Below are 22,096 nucleotides of genomic sequence, written 5' to 3'. Positions count from 1 at the left end.
GCCTGGGTCCACACAGGTGGGGCTTATCATCAGGCGATTGCAGAGGAACGCGCGTACAAAAGACCACCGCAGGTTTCAGAAATCAGGATTTTTACCGTTCGTATGAACATTCTAAATTTAAATCATAGGAAGGAGTTTAGGAATATTTTCTACGAATGTTTGATGAATGAGGCCCCAGGTTTTTGCCCTGAGTGGTTAAGTGAGCACACCTGCCTTCCATTTAGCCATCAGCTCACCTGTCCCTGTTTGGTCATCACCTGAGTATAAAAGCCTCCTGCTGCTTTAGCACCCTGGTTTACTCCTGTTAAAGCATTTGAAACTTTGGCCTTCCTGATGTTATCTGCTGTGGATTTTTGTTTGTGTTATTAAAATAATTCTGAAGTGCACCTGCACCTTACGAACACACCCACTTTGGGACAACTTCACAGCTCTAAAATCTTAAATTCAGATTTTAAAAATCATCTGAAATTTTCCTGTAAAGAAGAAAAGTAACTAAAGGAAAATAAAATAAAACAAATCATTGGTGTTCTATTTAAAAATCCATCTAAAAGATGATAAAAACACTTTAATATAAATTTAAGATTGAAACTTTGAGAACTCGGGTCAATATTTTCTGATCAAGTCTTCAGTTTTCATTTCAGCTTTATTTTCCTAGTGAAGTTGTGAACGCTGCTCCTAGATGAACCAGAAAGGGACTGCAGGTACCTTCTTGTAGACTCAGGTGTTTAGCAGCTGGAGAATCTTTGAGGACATCTTTAACAAAGATGCCCTGAACTCCTCCACCCCTCACACTGTAGCCGCTGGCACCAACCTCTGCCTCTGTCTCCACAACGATCTCCACTGGCTTAGAGACTTCTTCCACACCCTGAAGCACAAACAAGCAACTCTTTTATTACAGATAGATTTAGGTCCAGCTATTACCTTTTAGTTTGATCTTAATTATAATAATTGTAGCTATTAGGAACAATTTCTAAGACATATTTCACAATTTAAACCAGAGAACCCTGTGAAATCAGCTGTTTTTTTAAGCAATGAGGGAAAGTATGGAGGCCCTGCCCCAATACTCATACTGTAGCCTTCAGTCCGCTGCGAACCACACTTGGTAGAAATGCACATAAGGCTTTGAATTTGTTGTAAACAATTGTGCAAATAATTGCAGAGTTGGGACAGTGAGCATAGGGAGCCTAAGTCTCCTCCTTTTCCGGTCGACTCATGGGTCCCCGGAAGAACGAAAAAATGAAAGCACGTCAACGAGGCTAAAAACGTTATTTTCTAACCCGCTTTGCCTTACGCCCTGGATCTCACACATGTTGTGCTGCAACTTAAGTGAAAAGTAATGATGGTGTTTCCACCACGCCAATCACGTACTCTGAGATTTATCAGCTTGTAAAAGTTCGTAATTACCATGACTACACATCAGAAATTGGTACGTCGCATATGTGACGTCACCACATAATCCGGTCCGTGTCCGGTTCGATGACATCATTTTCGTGAAGCGCATTTGTAGTCCTGGACTTATTTTCACACAAAACCTAAAATACTGGATCATTTCCCCCGTTAGAAAATAAGTGCATTCTTGGTATCAAAATGTGTTTTTAAAATTCACGGACATCATGTGTGAAATCCACGGCACAAAACAAGCAGAATTAGAAAATAGCATTTTTAGCCCCGTTGACTTGCGTTCATTTTTTAGTTCTTCTGGGGACCCGCGGTCCGGAAGTAGGTGGACGGGACTTAGGCTTCCTATTGTGTCATTGACCGTGACTTCCTAAATGCGAATGCAGGTGACTGTTTGTGCTTTGCTGCTTGAAATGATATTAAAACTGAATGATATTAAATTAAGTGATTCAATTACTGGCATGTTGTTTCCTAAAATACAAACTAGCACCGCAATCAGTTAACAATATTTTTCTACAGACAAACAAGAAACAGTTATTTGTAAACATATATGTACACAATGTTATGGTGGGCAGTTGTATCAGAAAGTAGCACAAGTAGACATGAATCCCTTTTCCGTGCTTTATTTGAACCTGCGTCACACGTGCACTATATCAGGCATCCATCTTAACTCATTCAATGCTAATGACGACTAAAGTCATTTTTACTTTATGGGCGTCGGACGAGCCCCCGCACCGTGAGAACAAACATCCCAGCTCTGAAGCTGATCTTCATCTGCATACGTCACACGTCACGTGATCAGGAAGCAGAACATCCATGTGTTAGGAGATCGTTTTGGGCCGCTGCTGTAAAAAACGTGAGGCGCGAACCGGAAAAGCGTCTGCCGATCACAATTCAACAACGGATTATGAAAGAACGGATAACGCTCGAAACGCGCGGATTCTTCCTGATGTAAGAGGTGAGTCTCCGCTTTGTTTTGGTTGTTTTGGCGTCGACATCATCCTAGCACGCAACGTTCTGTCACTCTTATAAAAAACAGTTAAAATGGTGAGAAACGCTGGCAGCTAATGAGTTAACTCTTTCACTCCACTTCTTCTCTCCTGCCTATGTTCTCCTCACCTAGACTGCCTCCAGTGGTAAACACAACAATAAAATGTTCAATATTTCAAAATTTCAACCTGAAAATACACATTTCCAGAAAGGGCACTTGAGCCATTTCTCTGCCTTCTTCTCCAAATTCCCACGCAACAATACATTGTGTATAATCCCCTCCACCAAAGACCGAGACTGTGTGGGCTTCAGCAGAGTGCAGATCAAGGGTGTAAACGGGGCAGAGCAATGTTCGAAACGGGGGGGCAACCTACGCACTCACACCACTGAACAGGGGAACGCACACCTGAGGGGCACAAGTGTGGAAGTGCGAGTATAGGGCTTGTGACCACATGTGAGTATGCATAGCATTTTGGGATGTGCACAGACATGTTGGCGGCCTTCCGAGTGTAAACAAACCGTGAAAACAAGCAATACGTTGGAGAGAAGAAGCGGATTTGGGTGAAAGAAATTGTTAAACAACATGTTAAAATCCCAAAAAGGTGCAGAATAAACAGGAATACGTTAAAGACGTCGGGAACAGGTATGAGGACAACATCTGCATTATAAACGGCTTGGATATGAAAGACCCAAGGCTGGAGCACTGACGACAACTCGTAGCCGCCGCTGCTCCGCGTAACGGACATTTTCGGCTTTCTTATTTGTGGTGTGAGCGGATGTAGACATCCAAATGAATGCTAAACCTTTCATTTGCTGGTTTTTCTAGTAAAAAATCAAAATGGTCATCCCACAGAAGAAGTGTAGCAGGAGAAGTTGTGTTGGGTGTCAGCACGCCCGCATTAGCTCACCGGTATGTGTGTGAAGCGTGTGTGGATGTGTGTTGTGTGTGCATGTCATGTTTGAAGCGAAGAAACGCTGATTTAAAAAACGTACACCATCTGTAACTTCCTGGAATGAAACCCTCCGGACGGTGATGTTTGGTCGCCTTACAGCTGCGAGCTGAAGAGATACTTGGTCTCGTGGCTCCAAGCAGGAAAAGTGTGAAAAAAGAGCCCGTTTTCCACCTTTTTCCTTGGCGATCACGTGTTACACACACACACCAATGATTTACCATCGTTGTGTACTATAAATCAAATGAATAATAGATTAATTTAAACCACAGGAGCACGCTGTTTACAGTAGTAACAAGCAACAAGTTAGGACTCTTTATCATTTATCAACTTTATCATTAAGGCATTTATTACCTTTTTGACAGCAAATGAAAGCTGAATAATTACAGGAACAAGGGGCCAGTTTGTTAGCCCAGAAACGTAAGCCTAATTTATACATCTCCATCAGCTCCGTGAGGGAGAGACGCACACGCATAGACAGATGTTTTGCTCTCAGACTTCTCCGTCAGCTGGGGAGTGTTGCAAAACAATTCCTCGCCAGGGCAACAGAGGGCGTAGCACTGTTCTGGCGTATCCTGCCACCATTACAGTCACGTATCGGGACCACGATAGTGTATTTACGATTGTGTTTACATGGTTTTTGTGTATTTCAGAGACTTTTGAACACAGACGATTTTCCACCTCATCATACATACGATCAGCACACCTAAACTCCAGTTTCTCGTCTTTTCCATCCACGAATAAAACGCTTGCTCCATATCTTTGCACTCCTACCGGTGAATAAAAGTTCATATTTTCAGACTTTTTTTGTTCTTCAATCTGTTCTGTGTCTGCTGCTAAATATCTTTTTACTCTTTGACAGGGCAATGATGAATTTACAGGAAGCAGCGTTCTGACCAATCACAAGCTTGCGGTCTCTGTCTCTTCTGATTGATAGTTAAAAATTGGGGCATGTCTCCGTCACTCTCCCTGTCGGAGAGCCCTTTTGCCGACGCATAATGGCGTTGCGTGTGTGTCTATACCGACGTAGAAGGAGAAAGAGAAATTTGGCTCTAGAGAGACCGTAGCCAAAGCAAAATGATGCTCTGCATGTTGGTCCAACCACTCTCCATAGGAGCTTCAGCAGGCCCAAACAGTCTTGTGCCCTGCTAATCACAGCGCTCTGTCAGTTTGGTAGGGCCAATCACAGCGCTTTGTCTGTTTGGTAGGGCCAATCACAGCGCTCTGTCTGTTTGGTAGGGCCAATCACAGCGCTCTGTCTGTTTGGTAGGGCCAATCACAGCGCTCTGTCTGTTTGGTAGGGCCAATCACAGCGCTCTGTCTGTTTGGTAGGGCCAATCACAGCGCTCTGTCTGTTTGGTAGGGCCAATCACAGCGCTTTGTCTGTTTGGTAGGGCTAATCACAGCACTCTGTCTGTTTGGTAGGGCCAATCACAGCGCTCTGTCTGTTTGGTAGGGCCAATCACAGCACTCTGACTGTTTGGTAGGGCCAATCACAGCGCTCTGTCTGTTTGGTAGGGCCAATCACAGCGCTCTATTTGGTAGGGCCAATCACAGCGCTCTGACTGTTTGGTAGGGCCAATCACAGCGCTCTGTCTGTTTGGTAGGGCCAATCACAGCGCTCTGTCTGTTTGGTAGGGCCAATCACAGCGCTCTGCCTGTTTGGTAGGGCCAATCACAGCGCTCTGCCTGTTTGGTAGGGCCAATCACAGCGCTCTGACTGTTTGGTAGGGCCAATCACAGCGCTCTGTTTGTTTGGTAGGGCCAATCACAGCGCTCTGTTTGTTTGGTAGGGCCAATCACAGCGCTCTGCCTGTTTGGTAGGGCCAATCACAGCGCTCTGACTGTTTGGTAGGGCCAATCACAGCGCTCTGACTGTTTGGTAGGGCCAATCACAGCGCTCTGCCTGTTTGGTAGGGCCAATCACAGCGCTCTGTCTGTTTGGTAGGGCCAATCACAGCGCTCTGTCTGTTTGGTAGGGCCAATCACAGTGCTCTGCCTGTTTGGTAGGGCCAATCACAGTGCTCTGCCTGTTTGGTAGGGCCAATCACAGCGCTCTGTCTGTTTGGTAGGGCCAATCACAGCGCTCTGTCTGTTTGGTAGGGCCAATCACAGCGCTCTGCCTGTTTGGTAGGGCCAATCACAGCGCTCTGCCTGTTTGGTAGGGCCAATCACAGTGCTCTCAGTAAAGTCAAGAGCAGATCGAAGTACTTTAGAAAACAGATGAATTTGGATCTTCTTGAGCCAAATATGGCAGACTGCCCCATTGACTGACATCCATAGCGGTGAGTGCCACGTTGTTTGGTGTCCAGAGACCGTTTGAGAGACAACCTTTATGCCTCATGACTGTACTCTGTCTATGGGTCGTGGCAGGACTATATATTCATTCCAGGCTACCAGTTTTCTGCTTACTGTCTGTTTCTCTGCTGGTTCTGGATCCATCTCTGGTTGGGCAAGGTGGCAGGTGGACTCTCTCAGATGACTTCTCTTTTGACTCAACACCTGCTTCAGCTCAGCATGAAGTTTCTCTTTCTGCACCTGCAGATGAAATGCAAGAAACCTTTTGAGATCTTAAACATATGGGACACAGAAATTGTCAGGAACAAACCACAAATAATGATAAATCTAAAAATGACATAAATCAGTTAAACTGCTCAAGTCAAAACTTGATTTTAGTGCACAGTGCTAAAACTGTCTGTTACCCATGAGTAAAATCATAAAGGCATAAAGACAGGACAACAATAAAACCAAACAACAGATTCCGGCTCAGTTCAAGCTAAAACACGGAGAGAACAGTTTTCTGATGAGGGTTAAAGGAACTATTGGATGTTGCAGCTCACACTTAGGGTGAAGGACTTGGAGCAACTATGGAAAAAAGCGTCAACTCCCCTGGAATTAAAATCTAATCTGGGTGTAACAAGCTAGTGGAGATTAGCAGACCTCGACATTCTGGTGTGAAGCTCAGACAAATAAGTGTTGCGTTCACTTTTCACCAAGAGCTTGCATTGAGGATGGAAGAGTCTGACAAAACCTTCTCCAGCACATCCCAAAGATTCTCACTGGGGTTCAGGTCTGGACTCTGTGGTGGCCGATCCATGTGAAAAGTATGTGTCGTGTTCCCTGAACCACTCTCACTATTTCAGTTGAATTCAGTTCAGTTTATTTATACAGCTCCAAATCAGGACCAGAGTCGTCTCAAGGACCTTCACACAGTAAACACAGTACAGGACAGGTCATTAAGCCAATCAGTAGCAAGTTTCCTATATAAGGAACCCAGCAGGTCGCATCGAGTCACTGACTAAACTTCCGTTCATCTCCAAGATCTTGGAAAAGGTTGTGGCTAAACAACTCACAGCTGCTCTTGATGAACATAACATCTATGATAGCTTCCAGTCAGGTTTTCGTAGAGCTCATTCTACTGAAACAGCTCTTCTTAGGGTCTCTAATGACCTTCTGACCCACAGTGATGCAGGGGACTGTTCTGTTCTGGTCCTGCTGGACCTGACTGCAGCCTTTGACACTGTTGACCATCACCTGCTACTGGAGAGGCTCAGAGACTGGGTAGGCCTATCAGGATCTGCTCTGGAGTGGTTCTCCTCTTATCTCTCTGAGCGCTCCTTTTCTGTGGCCGTCTCCAAGTTTAGGTCCTCCACCACCTCTCTTACCCATGGTGTCCCACAAGGTTCTGTGCTGGGGCCTCTGCTCTTCCTCCTCTATCTGCTTCCTCTTCAGCACATCCTGAGCTCCTTCAAAGGAATCTCCTACCATCTTTATGCAGATGACATCCAACTGTACATCTCCTTTAAGCCCCATGAGATGTCTAAGCTGCAGCTGTTACACACCTGCTTAGACTCTATCAAAACCTGGATGGTGGGAGCTTTCTTCAGCTGAATGAAGATCAGACTGAGATCCTCATCTGTGCCCCAGACAAGCTGGTTCCCAAAGTCAGAGACTCTCTTGGTCAGCTTGCTTCCCACACCAAACCTTCTGTCAGGAATCTTGGCATGACCTTTGACCCAGCTCTCACCCTGGATTCTCATGTCAGTTCTCTTGTTGGCTCTTCCTTCTTCCATCTCAGGAACGTTGCTAAGCTGAGTCCCATTCTGTCCCGCTCTGAACTTGAGACAGTTCTCCACACCTTCATCTCCTCACGCTTAGACTACTGTAACTCTCTTTTCACGTGTCTGAGCAGAACCTCCCTGAACCGTCTACAGGTGGTTCAGAACGCCTGTGCTCGGCTTCTGACCAAGTCCTCCAAACACACCCACATCACCCCGCTTCTCCTCCAGCTTCACTGGCTGCCAGTCAACTTCAGGGTTCATTTCAAGATCCTGGTTCTGGTCTATAGGGCCTTACATGGACAAGCACCATCTTACATTGGTGATCTTCTTAGTCCCTACACCCCCAGCAGGTCCCTGAGGTCCAGTGATCAAAGCCTACTGGTTGTGCAGCACCAGGCTAAAGGTCAAAGGTGACAGATCATCTGCTGCTGTGGCCCCCAGACTATGGACCTCTCTCCCCCTGAGCCTGAGATCAGTGGACTCAGTGGTCTCCTTTAAACTCACCTGTTCAGGCTGGTTTTGGTGGGACCATCATCACCTCCCTCTCCTTGTTCTGCTCTCCCCACCTGTTCCACCTTCCTCAGGATCCACTGATCCCCCTCTTTCATATTCACTCTCTCTCTCTCTTTACATTTTTTAAAATCACAGTTGCCTATTTTTGCTAATTTGAAATATATTTTTAAACTTTTTCTAAATGCTTTTTTTAGTTTTACATTTTTTGTTTTTGTGAAGCGCCTCGTGATTTTTATCTTGAGATGAGCTATAGAAATGATATTTTCTTCTTCTTCTAGTGTCAGAGTCTTTACTCTAAGAGAGATAAACTTTATTGTATTTATCCTAGTGAATCTATGATTAAACGGGTAAACTAGTAGTAGCACATTCAATGTCAAAGAGAGTAAAATGTTTTTATCAGGAGAGGGAGAATGTTTAAGTGGTTAGCAGCAGCGTGCTTTTTTAAAATTTGAGCCTGATGAATCCTGGAATTGTCATCTTGGAATATAGTCATGCCATCAGGGAAGCTGGAATAACCTGGTCATTCAGGATATTCAGGTAGTCAGCTGACCTCATTCTTGGAGCACATCCTGTTGCTGAACCTAGACCTGACCAGCTGCAGCAAGCCCAGATCATTACACTGCCCCCACAGGCTTGTACAGTAGGCATGGTGGGTGCATCACTTCATCTGCCTCTCTTCTTACCCTGATGCACCTTCACTCTGGAACAGGGTCCATCAGGACTCATCAGACCAGTTTTAATAAAGCGTTGGACAGTTCTGAACCCAGTTTTAGTCGTTTCTGCATCTCCTTAGATGTTTTCTCTGCTTGATGCCGGTGATCTGACCCTTCTCACACAGACTAACATCTTTTCTACGACCACCAGACGTGTTTTTCCACCTGGTTGTTTAAGAAGTGAGAAGCAGCTCGTTGCACCGGTTGGGTTAAATAAGTTGTTGCAGATGAAAGATAAACGCCCATGCAGTAATTATCCAATTGGAGGCTCCTACCTGTCTGCTCAGTTTAAACCAGGTGGAGACTTTTTTAAGCCGGTCGACGTGGTTAAATCAAGTTCAAACCTCAAACAGGTTAGTCCATGAATGAGGGTAGAGTGTTGCTCTGCCAGATTTAGATGTTTTGCTGCCGACGCAGACGCTTACCTGCTGCGTCATGAAAAGGCTTAAATGAATGTTTCTGCTGATCTGGGTGAAACCAAAGCTTGTTTATGTAGTGAACAATGAGCTCATGGGTCAGAGAAGAACCGGTGTCTGAATGGACTCTGAGTCAACCCCAACTCATTTCATTTTCACCAATAACAGAACAAACTATTAAAGGTCATCATTTTTCCTGCTGTGAATACTTCACATAGAATGAGAGCCATAGAAATAGAATAGAATAGAATAGAATAGACATTATTGATCCCACAGTGGGGAAATTCAATGAATAATACAAAGGTACATGTATATACACATAGGCAGTAAGCTAGTATGTAACTATGCAGAACTACGCAGCATACTGTAAGCAGGGTGTCTGCAGGTTTAAGGGAGCCAAATTTAAGAATTTTTAAGACCTTTTTAAGGTCACTTTGACCACATTTAAGCTATTTTTTAAAATTAAATTTAAGTTATAATTTCCAGCTATTGCCTGGAACTGGTGCTAACCACATCGTGAACGTGGGATTAGCCATCCAGTTACCATTAATGTTGCACTTCCCCATGGCGCAAGCTCCCACTCGCATGCTCCTCTAAAAATAGCCCCCTTTCACAACCAACCATATGTGTGCAGTTCCGCTTACGCCAACATCGTACACAAAAAATGCTGAAGACTAACTAGAAATTCACAAAAATTTTATAGAAATAAAATAATCTTGTTTATTGGGTCTTTGGTCATTTAAGACCTTTGGAAACTGTATTTAAGGATAATTTGTAATTTTTAAGGATTTTTAAGGCCTTAAATTTGGAAAAGCAAATTTAAGGCTTTTTAAGGACCTGCGGATACCCTGTGTAAGGGACTCAGACATACTATGTAAATCTGGTATTGCACGGGTATTGCACACATACTGAGTATTGCATTGGTGTTATTGTAGTGTTAAGGATTGGCTACGGATATAATAAGTCAGGCTGATGTTCCATATAAACATGAAAAATCAATCTGATTGGTCATTAAATGTTTAATCAGAAGACTTTAGTTTCTTTGACTCTTCAGGGAGAGAGAGATTGTGGTCTGGGAGGTGAAATCCGTTTGGCCGTATGGTTTAATAAGCTAAAGTTTGTTTATAAAACCATCCGAGGCAGTCTGCCGATCTACGCACCCTTGTGTAACTGTCACACTCAGCGGTCTGAAGGAAAGGCAGCCTGAGTGAGTTCACCAGACGTCGAGGCCACGAAAACCCAAAGAGTTGTAGCTCCCTTTGAATTCAGCTTTCACCGGCCATGAGATGCAACCGGGGTCTGCAGGTTAGACGTTGCATGTGTGAGCTGTTGGGCCTGAAATCACTCGCAAGCGCTGCAGAGAGGCTTTGACCTTGAGGTCAAAAGAGGGGATGGTTCCAAACGCTTGCTCAGCGGTCGGTCGAACCAGGATGCAGCAGGAGAACTGACTAGATCAGGAAGCGATTCCTGTATTTATCAACTTTTGTTTCTAAATTTGGCAAATCAGGATTTGACCTCAGAACTCCCACCTTCACTCAGACACTCGGAGAGGTTAAATCTTAGTGTGAAGTGGATGTTAAACCTTAATATTAATCTCATGATGTATGAGTGAACTGGTAGATGAACTCGTTAAATCAACAAACACGGATCTGGTGTAGTTTAGGATCTGAAATGAATCATTGCAGGAAAAATATTCATGTTAACACATCACTGATTAAAGCACACATTATTCACTCAACACATTTGATTAGTTCAACCTATAAAGTTGTAAAGTCACTTATGATTCAAGGAAGAAGAACTTCATTCAGAGTGAAAGTCTCATCTTCTGCATGAGACCTTTGCTCCAGCAAGGATAAGCGAGCTAGGAATGACTATCTCCTTAATCCGGTGACCAGGCCTTGTGCAGTGCCCTTCTTGTTTGGAGGCCAGACAGATGGGATGCGTCGCTGGATGTGTGACGCAGTTTGTGTCTGCAAATGAAAGTTCATTTCTGTTCATTTTGATGAAATACTTGACCTTTGGGTACGCTACGTTATTGTGTACCAGGATAATGCCAGTACCAGTTAAAGTGGGAGTCAAGCATGGGTGGAGACATATTTACTCCACACATCCTACAGTTATCCCGTATAATCAGTAGTTGTAGAAATATGGTAATAAATAGATTTTTATAATATACATTTTTGCTTCTGTGTCACATCATTGGGAAGCGTTGGTTGCCTGGCGACCCAAAGTACCTATTTCCAGTGTCAGTTGGATATTAAAGGCTTAATAAAATGAAAGATTCATATTTTTATGGAATATTATATATTGTTGAATACCTTTTATATTATATTGACGATTTATTATTTGTGACCACTTACAAAATATTACAGCTCATTCTGGAAGGTCTTGAAACTGTCAAGAATGAAACTGTTAAAGTGTTCATGTGAGACCAGAGAGCCATCACAACGGTCCTGGAAGACTTTTAATCCCCTTGTAGACGATTGTCTAGAAACTCGCATCCAGCCACTTGTATCCAGGTGTGTGTGTGTGTGTGTGTGTGTGTGTGTGTGTGTGTGTGTGTGTTTCCGTCTCACCACTCTCTCTGGGCTCTCCTGTTCGTCTGTGGTGCTGCTCTGGTGGGCTTGTGGGGTGGAGGGGGACCTGGCAGAGGGGGGCGACCTCCTCTTGTCTTTTACCTGATCACAGAAAAACGAGGTGAGACGACTAGTTCATCAGCAGACGTCTGACTTTCAACCTTCAGCTGGACCCGTGGTCTCTGATCTGAATGCAGCAGCCGGTCTGAGACTCAACAGGGAAACATCGGAATGATGTGCGGACCATGGCGTGAATATTAAAGCCGGATTCCAGTGATTTTGGTCATTTTGACGTTTCACCTCTTCCTGTGCTCCATGTGGTTTCCTCACAGAGGTAAAATAGAGGAAGCTTCCATGTTTAAACACACCATGAGTTCAGTGTGTGTGTGCAGCAAGACACAAACATTCCCTGCATGAATAAAATCTTCCTGACAGATAAAAATCTTAAGTTGTCTTGCTTTGAACAGTCCTGTAAATACCTGAAGGTAAACACGTGCTATCCTGTATTTTTCAGACTAGAAACATCAGTTTTAGGATGTCCGAGTCATTCGCACCTCGCGCCGGCCTTCAGGATGCAGCATGTCACACTTCACGTATCTCCTTCCACTGTTTGTTCCGTGAACTTTTGCAAAGTGAACCTATTGAAAACATTCTGTCCTGACCTGTAACATCAGCAGCAGGTTTCCTGTTTCTGTCTGTGAGCTCAAAGCCTAAAATAACAACAATACCGTCAGAAACCGAGTTAAGCAGAGCTCTCTGATTGCTGCAGCAGTGGGAGAAAATAACAGGCTTTATGTAAATGAGTAGCTGAGAAGGTGCAGAAACTTGGATGTGTGGATTACAGATGAGGTGGGAGAATAAAACATCACCAGTTTAAATAATAACGTATTCCTCTATTTAAAAAGCAGGAATAAAGAATAAACATTACGTGTCGGTGGTCTAGGAGTTAAGGACTTGTGAGTCAATCTCTGGGGGGAAAAGCTCTGATGCTCCTGTTTCAGGAACTAGAGGAGAGCTGATCTGAACACGGCAGCATCTGGAGTCTACTTCCTGATATTCAGAAGTCTCTCCTCTGATTGGCTAACAGCAACACCACTCTATCACTGACTCTGTCTGCTCTGCAACGTTGATGTTTTATCTCCACCAATAACACAGGCCTGGAGGAGTTCTGCTGTGTGGTGGAGTTGCTAATGCTAACAGTTAGCTTCTGCTAGCTGAGACGTTCTCTGCTGTTTCCTGGACGGTAAACCAACAACAGCCTTCCCCGTCGTGAGTCCAGATGGGTGAGTCCATGAATGTTAGTGACAGGGTGACATAGATCTGTCAGGATTTTCTAATCCTAGAGTTTCACCGTCTGTTTTCTATCAGAAGCTAATGCTAATGCTAGGTGTAGGAGACTATTTTCATGTTCAGCCTGCATGAAACACTATGAGAGATCCGTCATTTTTCCAAATAAAAACTAAAAAAGACATTTTCTCAGTGAATTTAGTCTTTAAAGTAGAATTCTGGCTTCCAGATGTTTATGAGAGAGATGCTCTGATATGTCTTCACCTAACAAATCCATCCCATAATGATGTGAAAATATAAGGTCAGCAAACCCTTTTAATATTTTATTTCCTGTTATTTCTAAACTTTGAATGCCTCTTCCTCTTAGCAGCACTAGTAGCTTCCTCCAGAGCCCGGTGTAGTCTTCCACACGAACGCTAAATAAACACAACAGTGACGGTTGTGTTGTTAGCATGAACCCAAAGGAAGTCCGTTTCTGATCATGCGTTCCCGTTTCAGGATTTAGAGGAACAAGTTATCTGCTGAAGAAAAGGAGTTTTAAAGTCATTATAAATAAAAACCTTATTGTCCCAGAAGTTCACCAGTTTTCTGAAACTATTTGGAAACGAACCAGAAGATCTGGATCATTTGGGTTAATTCTGCTGCACGAGCCTCTTGTGGGAGGAGACCTGATGCAAGCACAGTCATGAAGAATGTGCAGCCTGGAATTTTCTGTTTGAGACCTGAAAACTCCCACAGCTCAGGAGAATTCCTAAAGTAACTAGGGACACTAATAATAGTGGGATTGGAGTCCATTGTCCACTGTTAGGCACACCTAAGAGCTTTCTAGTTGAGAACATCACCACAGATATTTAGGAGTGAAAGTCCTGTTTGGTCTTGATCTGGGGAACAGGAAGCTCCTACAGCTGTCTTCAGGTTATTCCCATCCATCCACTCTCTCCCACAGACACCTCCAGGCGCTCCTGGGGGCTTGCTAAGATGTTCCCAGGTCCCTCAAGTTCTGTGTCTGCTGTGAGTGGGAGGTGACCAGAAGGCCTCTTGACCAGGACCACCTCAACTGAAGGCTTTAGATGAGAAGGAGCTGCAGCTCCAAATCCCAGGACCACAGGTGAGTTTTGGAACGTGAAGATGGGACCAACACCTTCACTCCTGCAGACGTTGGTCCATCTCTCCTCCATCTCATAATCACACACGAACAAACCCCCAAACTCATCCAACCCGATCATTCCACCTTTTTCTGGGTCAGATTCATTTAGAGGAACTGACTTTTACATCATTTCATTTTCAAAATAAAAGTTTTTATTCTTTTGCTAGAGCAGTGAAGGATGCTTTGAACTGAGCTTCTTCCACATCTCTTCTGCTGATGAGTGCATCTCTAAGAAAAACCGGACCTTCAGCACAAACACCAGATGCTAAACACACACAGGGTGCTTACTTACAGCCTGACCCCTGGTCTGGTTGAACACATCTTGGTCTACGCCAGAGTCTGAAACAGAGAAATGGAAACACCTGAGTTTAGTTTCAGAGTCCTGCTGTTTCCAACATCAGACACTAAACATCTAGGGCGGTTTTGGATGACGGTCGTTAGCTCCAGCAGCTCTTCATCGTGTCGCACCTGAACCTGTGAAGTTCTAATATAGAGACACGGCCATCAGCAGGGAACGCCCGACAGTCTTCACATTCTTTCCGGCTAAGCTTCTGCCGCTCCTGCAAGCTAAATCGGCCTAAATAAAAACCCCAGAGGGACATAATGGAGTTCCTGTTGTCCCGTGCTCCAGACCTACAGTTAAATTGTTGTTTTTAGCCTTAAACCGAACCTTTTTCATCCGTTCGGGTTCATGTTAATGTTTATTAGCAGTCGCTGGTGGACAGAAAGTCTAAAATCTAAAATCTGAATGCATTTTCATTTTTCGGTGATATAGCTTCTCCCTGCCTCGTGGATCACTGCTTTGAGACTAGCCGTTAGCTCATCAGTCTTGAAGGATACTAACCAGTGCGGACCTGTGGTTGCAATATCGCATTTTTGATTGATTGATAAGTTTATTAGTACTTAAGACAATTAGGATTACCTTTTTTAAACAATTATAGTAAACAGAAAAAAGAAAACAAACAAAATATACACACACACACACACACACACACACACACGCACACACACACATACACACGCACACACACACACACACATACACACGCACACACGTACACACACACACACACGTACACACACACACACATGCAGATCTCAGAGCTGTTATGTTAAATAATTACAATTATTAACATATATTTTCTAATGAGAACAGACTGCATGAATTTCTCCCGTACAATAATAAATAAATAAATTAATAGCTGTGATTAGTTACCATTGATAGGTAATTACATTTATCCCATATTACCTTAAAGGACGACACACACACACAGAGAGAGAGAGAGATTATTTGTAATGTCCATGAGTCGTCATGCGAGAGCTGGGTGCAGAAACCCCCTCCATGGAGCTAACCAGGCCCCCTCTGCTCCTGGGGAAAGCCTTCAGCTCACCAGCTCTGCATGCCCGCATTCTCCACCAAGATGTTAGTTTATTAAATGTGGGTAATATTTAATCTCCATAACCCTGGAACCTGAAATAACACTCTTGACAACATGGAAGACATTTTACCCTGAGTCCCCAAAATAAAGGAGAGTTAACGCGGGGAAAAACCTCCTCCGAGGCTTTCCCCCGTCACTCCCAAGTCTCCTCAGCTTCCCAGGGGCTTTATTCAGCAAAAGGATGGGGGAGAAGGCGGGCCTTCTCAGGTTACAGAGGTACAGTTTTCAGTTGGAAACCCACAATCAACATCCTTGCTCAACCTTTCATGAACAGCAACAGTTGGCAAAAACAGAGATTCATGATGTGTTTATAACACAAAATGGGCATCTTTTAGGCCTCAAAAAGGTACAACTATAAAAATACCCAACAATCATAACAACAACAACAACAACAACAACAATAGTGAATAATAAATAATTGTAAAAATGATCATAGTAGCAATTAAATACTCACAATAATAATAGTAATTATACCAAACTAATAGTTTCTGTTATTCTCCTATTATGTAAATATTGTTAAAGTAGGTCATCCAGAACCAGAATGACCCTCAAACACCATCAGGCACACCCCATCACGGACTCTACGCTCGGCTGGTCTGGCCTGCTGACCGTCCCACAGACTAGGTCCAGGTCTGGAGGTGATCGGGTTTCCCGGGCTTGGCTCCTCTCTGGAATGAGCTTCCACTGGATCTAAAACTGTCACCTTCGCTGGAGGCATTTAAGAGTCGTTTGGCTTTTATGCTCCTTGTTTACATTTAGTATAATGCTTATATGTCTGTGTGTTGTTTTAACCTCCTTTTTATTGCCGTCTGTGTTTTCTATGTATTTTATGTTCTGCACCAAAGGCAGTGGAAGGCGCTTTACAAGTGAAGATTGGCTGATCTTCTTCAGTTGTATATTTAGACAAAACCATTTCCCTGTATTTGATTTTAAACTGATGTAAATGTGGACGTTGCCTTAGCTGTTGCCCACATTTCATTACTGCAGCTGAATCCTCTCCTTCTTTAGTTGTCATCTGCACACGCTGGTCACCACAAACCAGCAAGTTAGCCAAACATGTCACACGTCCCCGTTGCCAGGTATAAGTTAAGGGACTAATGCTTCTAGAGTCTAGCTGCGTTACTGAACCGAAGAAGCCACCCGGGCACAGATTTGGTATGAATTTGGATTATCGTTGAACATGAAAACAGAACAGCAAATTTTCATGTTTTAGATCAATTCCCTGAGCCAGAATGTGCTAAACAACCCTCTGCAGGGTTAATGAAATGTCATCAGACCCCCCACCATCCTCTGTGGCCAGAATATCGCACTTGCAACTTGAGAGTGGCAGGTTGCCACCTGTTGGACTAATAAAAAAAGAGCTGACATTCCTGGCCCTGCAGACTGGTTCCTGCATGTTTCAGGTCATGAACACAGCTGGTCTGTTTAATTTAGGATGGATCACTTCTGTAGACACTAGGGAAGGCTGGGGAGACGTTTCAGATGAAGGTGTTAAAAACAAGAACGCACGGCGAGGAGACGGTTTCATTTTCAGTTTGATCACAGAGAATTAATAACGGACACTAGGGGGTGCTAAAAGCAAGCACAACTGCCAAGTGTGCCTTTAAAATTAAAGTTAAAGTCCCTCTAGTCGTCACAGTGGTGTGTGAAACTGTTTCTCCGCATGTGACCCATCCCCTTGGGGACCAGTGAGCTGCAGCTGTGGCTGCACTCGGGAACTATTTGGTGGTTTGACCCCCGATCCAACCCTTAAAGCAGGGAGGCGATGGCTCCCATTTTTAAAGTCTTTGCTGTGACCCGACCGGGATTTGAACCCTGATCTCCCAGTCTCAGGGTGGATCCCTAGGCCACCGAGCGGGTCCCCAGGGATCCTGGAAACTATAAAAACTTGTTTACAAATCGCTTGAAATGGTTCTATTTGTGCAGAATTGAACAGTAAATGTTTTCCATGAAAAACGTATTTAAAGCAGCTTAATAACATTTTTACTGAAATCCCGCTCAGGTTGTCTCCGGTCTGCCAGCAGCTCGGCTCTATAATCCATGTTTGGGAATCACTCGGTCCTCGGTCAACCCATCTCATTCCTGACGGTCCCTCCTGCTTCATGTGATCCTTTCTTAGCAGCCTTGGCTCAGCTGTGTGTGTGTGTGTGTGTGTGTGTGTGTGTGTGTGTGTGTGTGTGTGTGTGTGTGCGTGTGTGCGTGTGTGCGTGTGTGCGTGTGCGTGTGCGTTTAGGTGTGTGGGTGGGTGCGTGTGCGTTTGGGTGTGTGTGTGTGTGTGTGTGTGTTTGGGTGGGCCGATGGTGTCTGGTGTCCCGCAGGTCTCCGTTCGCTGCTGCCAGGACACCGGTGTGTTGTCACAACTGATTTCTGTCAACAGAAAAACAGATTCTGCAGAAAAGAAGCCGTCTGTAAGCATCCTGTAAGGAAAGCAGCGTCTGTGGGCTGCGTGAAGGAGATGCCTGGGACAGAGGTGTGCAGGATGCATTTAATGTGTGTAAAATCAGAAATCGGAACGCCTGATGTTCTGTTTTGCAGCTCTAAACTGCAGCTCTGCATGCAAACAGACAGCAGCAGGTGGTGGAGGTGGCACTCCCTGGGTGGAGCTGAGGAATGATGGGATGGTGGAGGAGGAGGTGAAGATTTAAAATGCTTCACATCCCGATCTTATTATAGATCACACTCACATCTGCTAGCCTCCACATGCCCCAAACAGCATGGCCCTCCGACCGTCTGCAGGCTGCGGATGCACACTCCAGTTTCACTGTTTTTATTGTTCAACGTGTTTCTGTACATCAGACATAATTATACTTCTTCCATCCATCCATCCATTTTCTTCCACTTCTCTGGACTCGGGTCGCCGGAGCAGCAGCCTAAGCAGAGAGGCCTAGACTTCCCTCTGTCCAGCCACTTGGGTCAGCTCTTCTGGGAAAATCCCAAGGCGTTCCCTGGCCATCCAAGAGACATTGTCCCTCCAGCATGTCCTGGTCTCCCTTTAGGTCTCCTCCCAGTTGGACGTGCCCGGAAAACCTCACCAGGGGGCATCCTTACCAGATGCCACCTCAAATGGCTCCTCTCGATGTGGAGGAGCAGCAGGTCTACTCACCCTATCTCAAAGAGAGAGCCCAGACACCCTGTGGGGAAAACTCATTCCAGCCGCTTGTATCCGCGATCTCATTCTTTTGGTCTCTACCCAAAGCTCATGACCATAGGTGAGGGTAGGAACGTAGATCCACCGGTAAATTGAGAGCTTTGCCTTCTGACTCAGCTCTCTCTTCACCACGACAGACCGGTACAACGCCCGCATCACTGCAGACGCAGCACCGATCCACCTATCGATCTCACGCTCCAGTTTTCCCTCACTCGTGAACAAGACTGAGACACTTAAACTCCTCCACTTGGGGCAGGACCTCATCCCTGACCCGGAGAAGGCTTTCTACCCTTTTCTGAATCAAGACCATGGTCTCTGATTTAGAGGAGCTGATTCTCCTCCCAGCTGCTTCACACTCGGCTGCAGACCGCTCCAGCGAGAGATCACGTTCTGATGAAGCCAACAGGACCACATCATCTGCAAAAAGCAGAGACCCGATTCTCAGGCCACCTCGACACCTTGGCTGCACCTAGAAATCCTGTCCATAAGAGCTACGAACAGGATCGGTGACAAAGGGCAGCCTTGGCGGAGTCCAACTCTCACTGGGAACGAGCCCGACTTACTGCCGACAATGCGGACCAAGCTCTGACACCGGTCATACAGGGACCTAACAGCCCGTATCAGAGGGCCTGGTACCCCATACTCCCGGAGTACCCCCCACAGGGCCCCCCGAGGGACGCGGTCGAACGCCTTCTCCAAATCCACAAAACTCATGTAGACTGTTCTGTACGTTCATGCTGTGTATTTTGTCAACTTGCATTGCTTGGTTCTTTTAAAGCAGCAGAGGGCGACATCGTCGTTCGAGTCAGTAGAACGACTAAAGTGAAGCAGCATCAGCTTAGAAAGTCTTGCATGGAGGCCAGGTGGCCGCGGTTGTTCGCTCCCACGGGAGATGGGAGCGAACAACCGCCTGCGTCTAGCAGCTGTCCCCAGCCGGGAGACAGGAGAGGCTGGGTCTCCCGCTCGCTGGAGCGTCTCCAGAAGGATGGAGCGGCAGATTCTTGGGTTTCTGATCTCAGGGCCACCGCTGTTAAAGGGAGAGATTTGTTACTGAAACTGGGAAAACGTCCAGTCTGCAGCGGATCTTGGACTGCGGTGGACCAGCAAAGCCCAGAAGCCTCCTCCATCTAGCCTCGGTCAGTTACCCAGCCTGCCCCACCAATGTTATATTTCAGCCCATTTTGACCAAGCACAGCACCCCCCCCCCCACCCCCCCATTTCAGCCAGCAAAATAAAGTTCAGAAACATAATTTTATTTACCGATAAAAACGAAGCAGAGGCTTCTCGGATGATCGTTACCCTCTTTGTCCAACTTATCCCACAGCTAACATCCAGCCACGAACACAGAGGACACAACCAAAGTTCAGAGTCAAAATGGCCGAACATCTATTAATGTGAGTCCCAGGCTGAGGCCTTCCCCGGAGCTAGCTCCTAGCGCTAGCATTGACACCTGTGCTAGGTGTCAAACTAATCTAATAATAGAGAATTCGTTAAATTCCACCAAACAGAAGAGTTAGAAAGTGACTCACCCCCTCAGAGTTGTCACCAATGTAAACTAGATCTACTGAACCTAGAATGATTGTTTGAACCAGGCTGTAAACACGTTTATTTCTGCTGTTAAATTACTTTTTTAACATGGGAGTCAATGAGGATTTGCTGCCAGCCCCTAGTGGACGAGGCTGGAACTGCAGTGTGTTGGGAGCATGGTTGGATGTTTGGGGTTCTCCCTGGGTCTGGTCTGAGGTCAGCTCTTGCGCCAACGTGTGATGACGTCACGCCTGCTCTGAAACCATCAGACGAGGTAAAGATGTTAGGGTTGGTCCTCGGCTCGCACTGTTCCTGCAACAGCTGACGCTGAGGCTGCCGCAGCTGAGGATGTGACTGAGACTGGAGAGGCTTCCAAACCAGATGAGCAGAAACAGTTTGTTTGATTTTCCTCACGTCGCTCGTGTGTTCACACACAGGAAACACGGGCAGTCTGAGTGGACAACACACACGCCATCGAGTCTAATTTTAGAGCAGTCACACTGGTCCTGAGGGAGGGGGGTGCTTCTATTCTCGACCCAAGACGGAGGGTAAACATCTGAACAGCTTTAAATTTAGAGCTGAATGTTCCTTTGGGCTGAATGTGAGGGACGACTCCGTATGTAACGAGAGGCGGAGGAACCTCGCAGGAGAACTCAAACCAGACAAAAGCTGCTGGTTCTGACCGGTCCTGGCGCCTCGTCAGTGCACCGAAGCACATTTTAATAATCCTTCCCAGCGCCTCATCTAAACAGGACCCAGAAGATTTGAGTTAAAATGTGAAGTTTTACTGAACGTTTCTTTGTCCTGGAGTGTTTCAGTCTGTCGTCGGAGGCTGTAAACCTTCAACAGCAGCGACAAAAGTAAATATTATGGTCTGTCTGTTCCTAACGGTGCTGCTAAGAGATGAGACATAAAAGTCTCACCTGCATTTGTCGTCGTGTTCTTCCGCCTATCCGAGTTGCGGGGGCAGCATCCCAACGAGGGAGATCCAGACCGTCCTCTTCCCTCCCACCTCCAGCAGCTCCTCCGATGGGACCCCGAGGCGTTCCTGGGCCAGTTCGGAGATGTGCTTTCTCCAACGTGTCCTGGGTGGACCAGGGGGCCTCCTGCCGGCAGAACATGCCTGAAACACCTCCCTGGGGAGGCGTCCTAACAAGATGCCCAAACCACCTGAACTGACTCCTCTCTATATGGAGGAGCAGCGGCTCTACTCTGAGTCTCTCCCGAATGTCCGAGCTCCTCACCCTCTCCCTAAGGCTGAGCCCGGCCACGCCGCGGAGGAAACTCATTTCGGCCGCTTGTATCCGCCATCTTGTTCTTTCGGTCATCGCCCAGAGCTCGTGACCGCAGGTGAGGAGTGGGCGGTAGATCGACCAGTAAATGGAGAGCCTGGCTTTCCAGCTCAGCTCCTTCTTCACCACGACAGACCGGTTCAGCGTCCACATCACTGCAGACGCTGCCCCAATCCGCCCGTCGATCTCCCGCTCCCTCCTACCCTCACTCGTGAACAAGACCCCGAGATACCTGAACTCCTCCACTTGAGGTAGGACCTCTCTCCCGACCCGGAGTTGGCAAGCCACCCTTTTCCGGTCGAGAACCATGGTCTCAGACTTGGAGGTGCTGATCCTCATCCCAGCCGCTTCACACTTGGCCACAAACCTATCCAGCAAGAGCTGAAGGTCAGAGCCTGATGAAGCTAGGAGGACCACATCATCCACTTAACGCACGGCTGCCACCAAACTCCACACCCTCAGCACCACGGCTGCTCCTAGAAATCCTGTCCATGACGTTTTGAACAGGACCGGTGAGGGCAGCCCTGGTGGTCCAACCCTCACTGGGACCAGGTCCGACTTACTGCCGGCTATGAGGACCAACTTGCACTCCTCTGGTACCGGGACCGAAGGGCCCTTAGCAAAAGACAATCCACCCCA

General features: G+C 46.0%; 1 protein-coding gene across 4 annotated transcripts in view; it reads right to left on the bottom strand.

Annotated features, from left to right (window-relative positions):
- The window catches only part of prx (periaxin), a 51,485-nt gene that overhangs the window by 26,114 nt on the left and 3,275 nt on the right, over positions 1–22,096 (bottom strand). For 2 of the 4 annotated variants that reach the window (XM_070543711.1, XM_070543712.1), the window contains exons 1-3: positions 10,878–11,211; positions 5,751–5,876; positions 706–865 (exon numbers count right to left, since the gene is read on the bottom strand). In XM_070543711.1, coding sequence (XP_070399812.1) covers positions 706–865; positions 5,751–5,876; positions 10,878–11,039 — 448 coding nt within the window. In that variant the 5' untranslated portion in view covers positions 11,040–11,211. Of the gene's footprint in view, positions 1–705; positions 866–5,750; positions 5,877–10,877; positions 11,212–11,617; positions 11,720–14,343; positions 14,391–22,096 lie in introns of those variants that run through there. The other 2 variants (XM_015950708.3, XM_070543713.1) reach the window with 2 other exon arrangements.

Source organism: Nothobranchius furzeri, chromosome 13 (assembly GCF_043380555.1).
Source record: "Nothobranchius furzeri strain GRZ-AD chromosome 13, NfurGRZ-RIMD1, whole genome shotgun sequence".
In the NCBI taxonomy this organism is placed as follows: Eukaryota; Metazoa; Chordata; class Actinopteri; order Cyprinodontiformes; family Nothobranchiidae; genus Nothobranchius; species Nothobranchius furzeri.
Note: the sequence above shows the minus strand (reverse complement) of the source record. Positions and strands in the feature narration are given on the sequence as shown.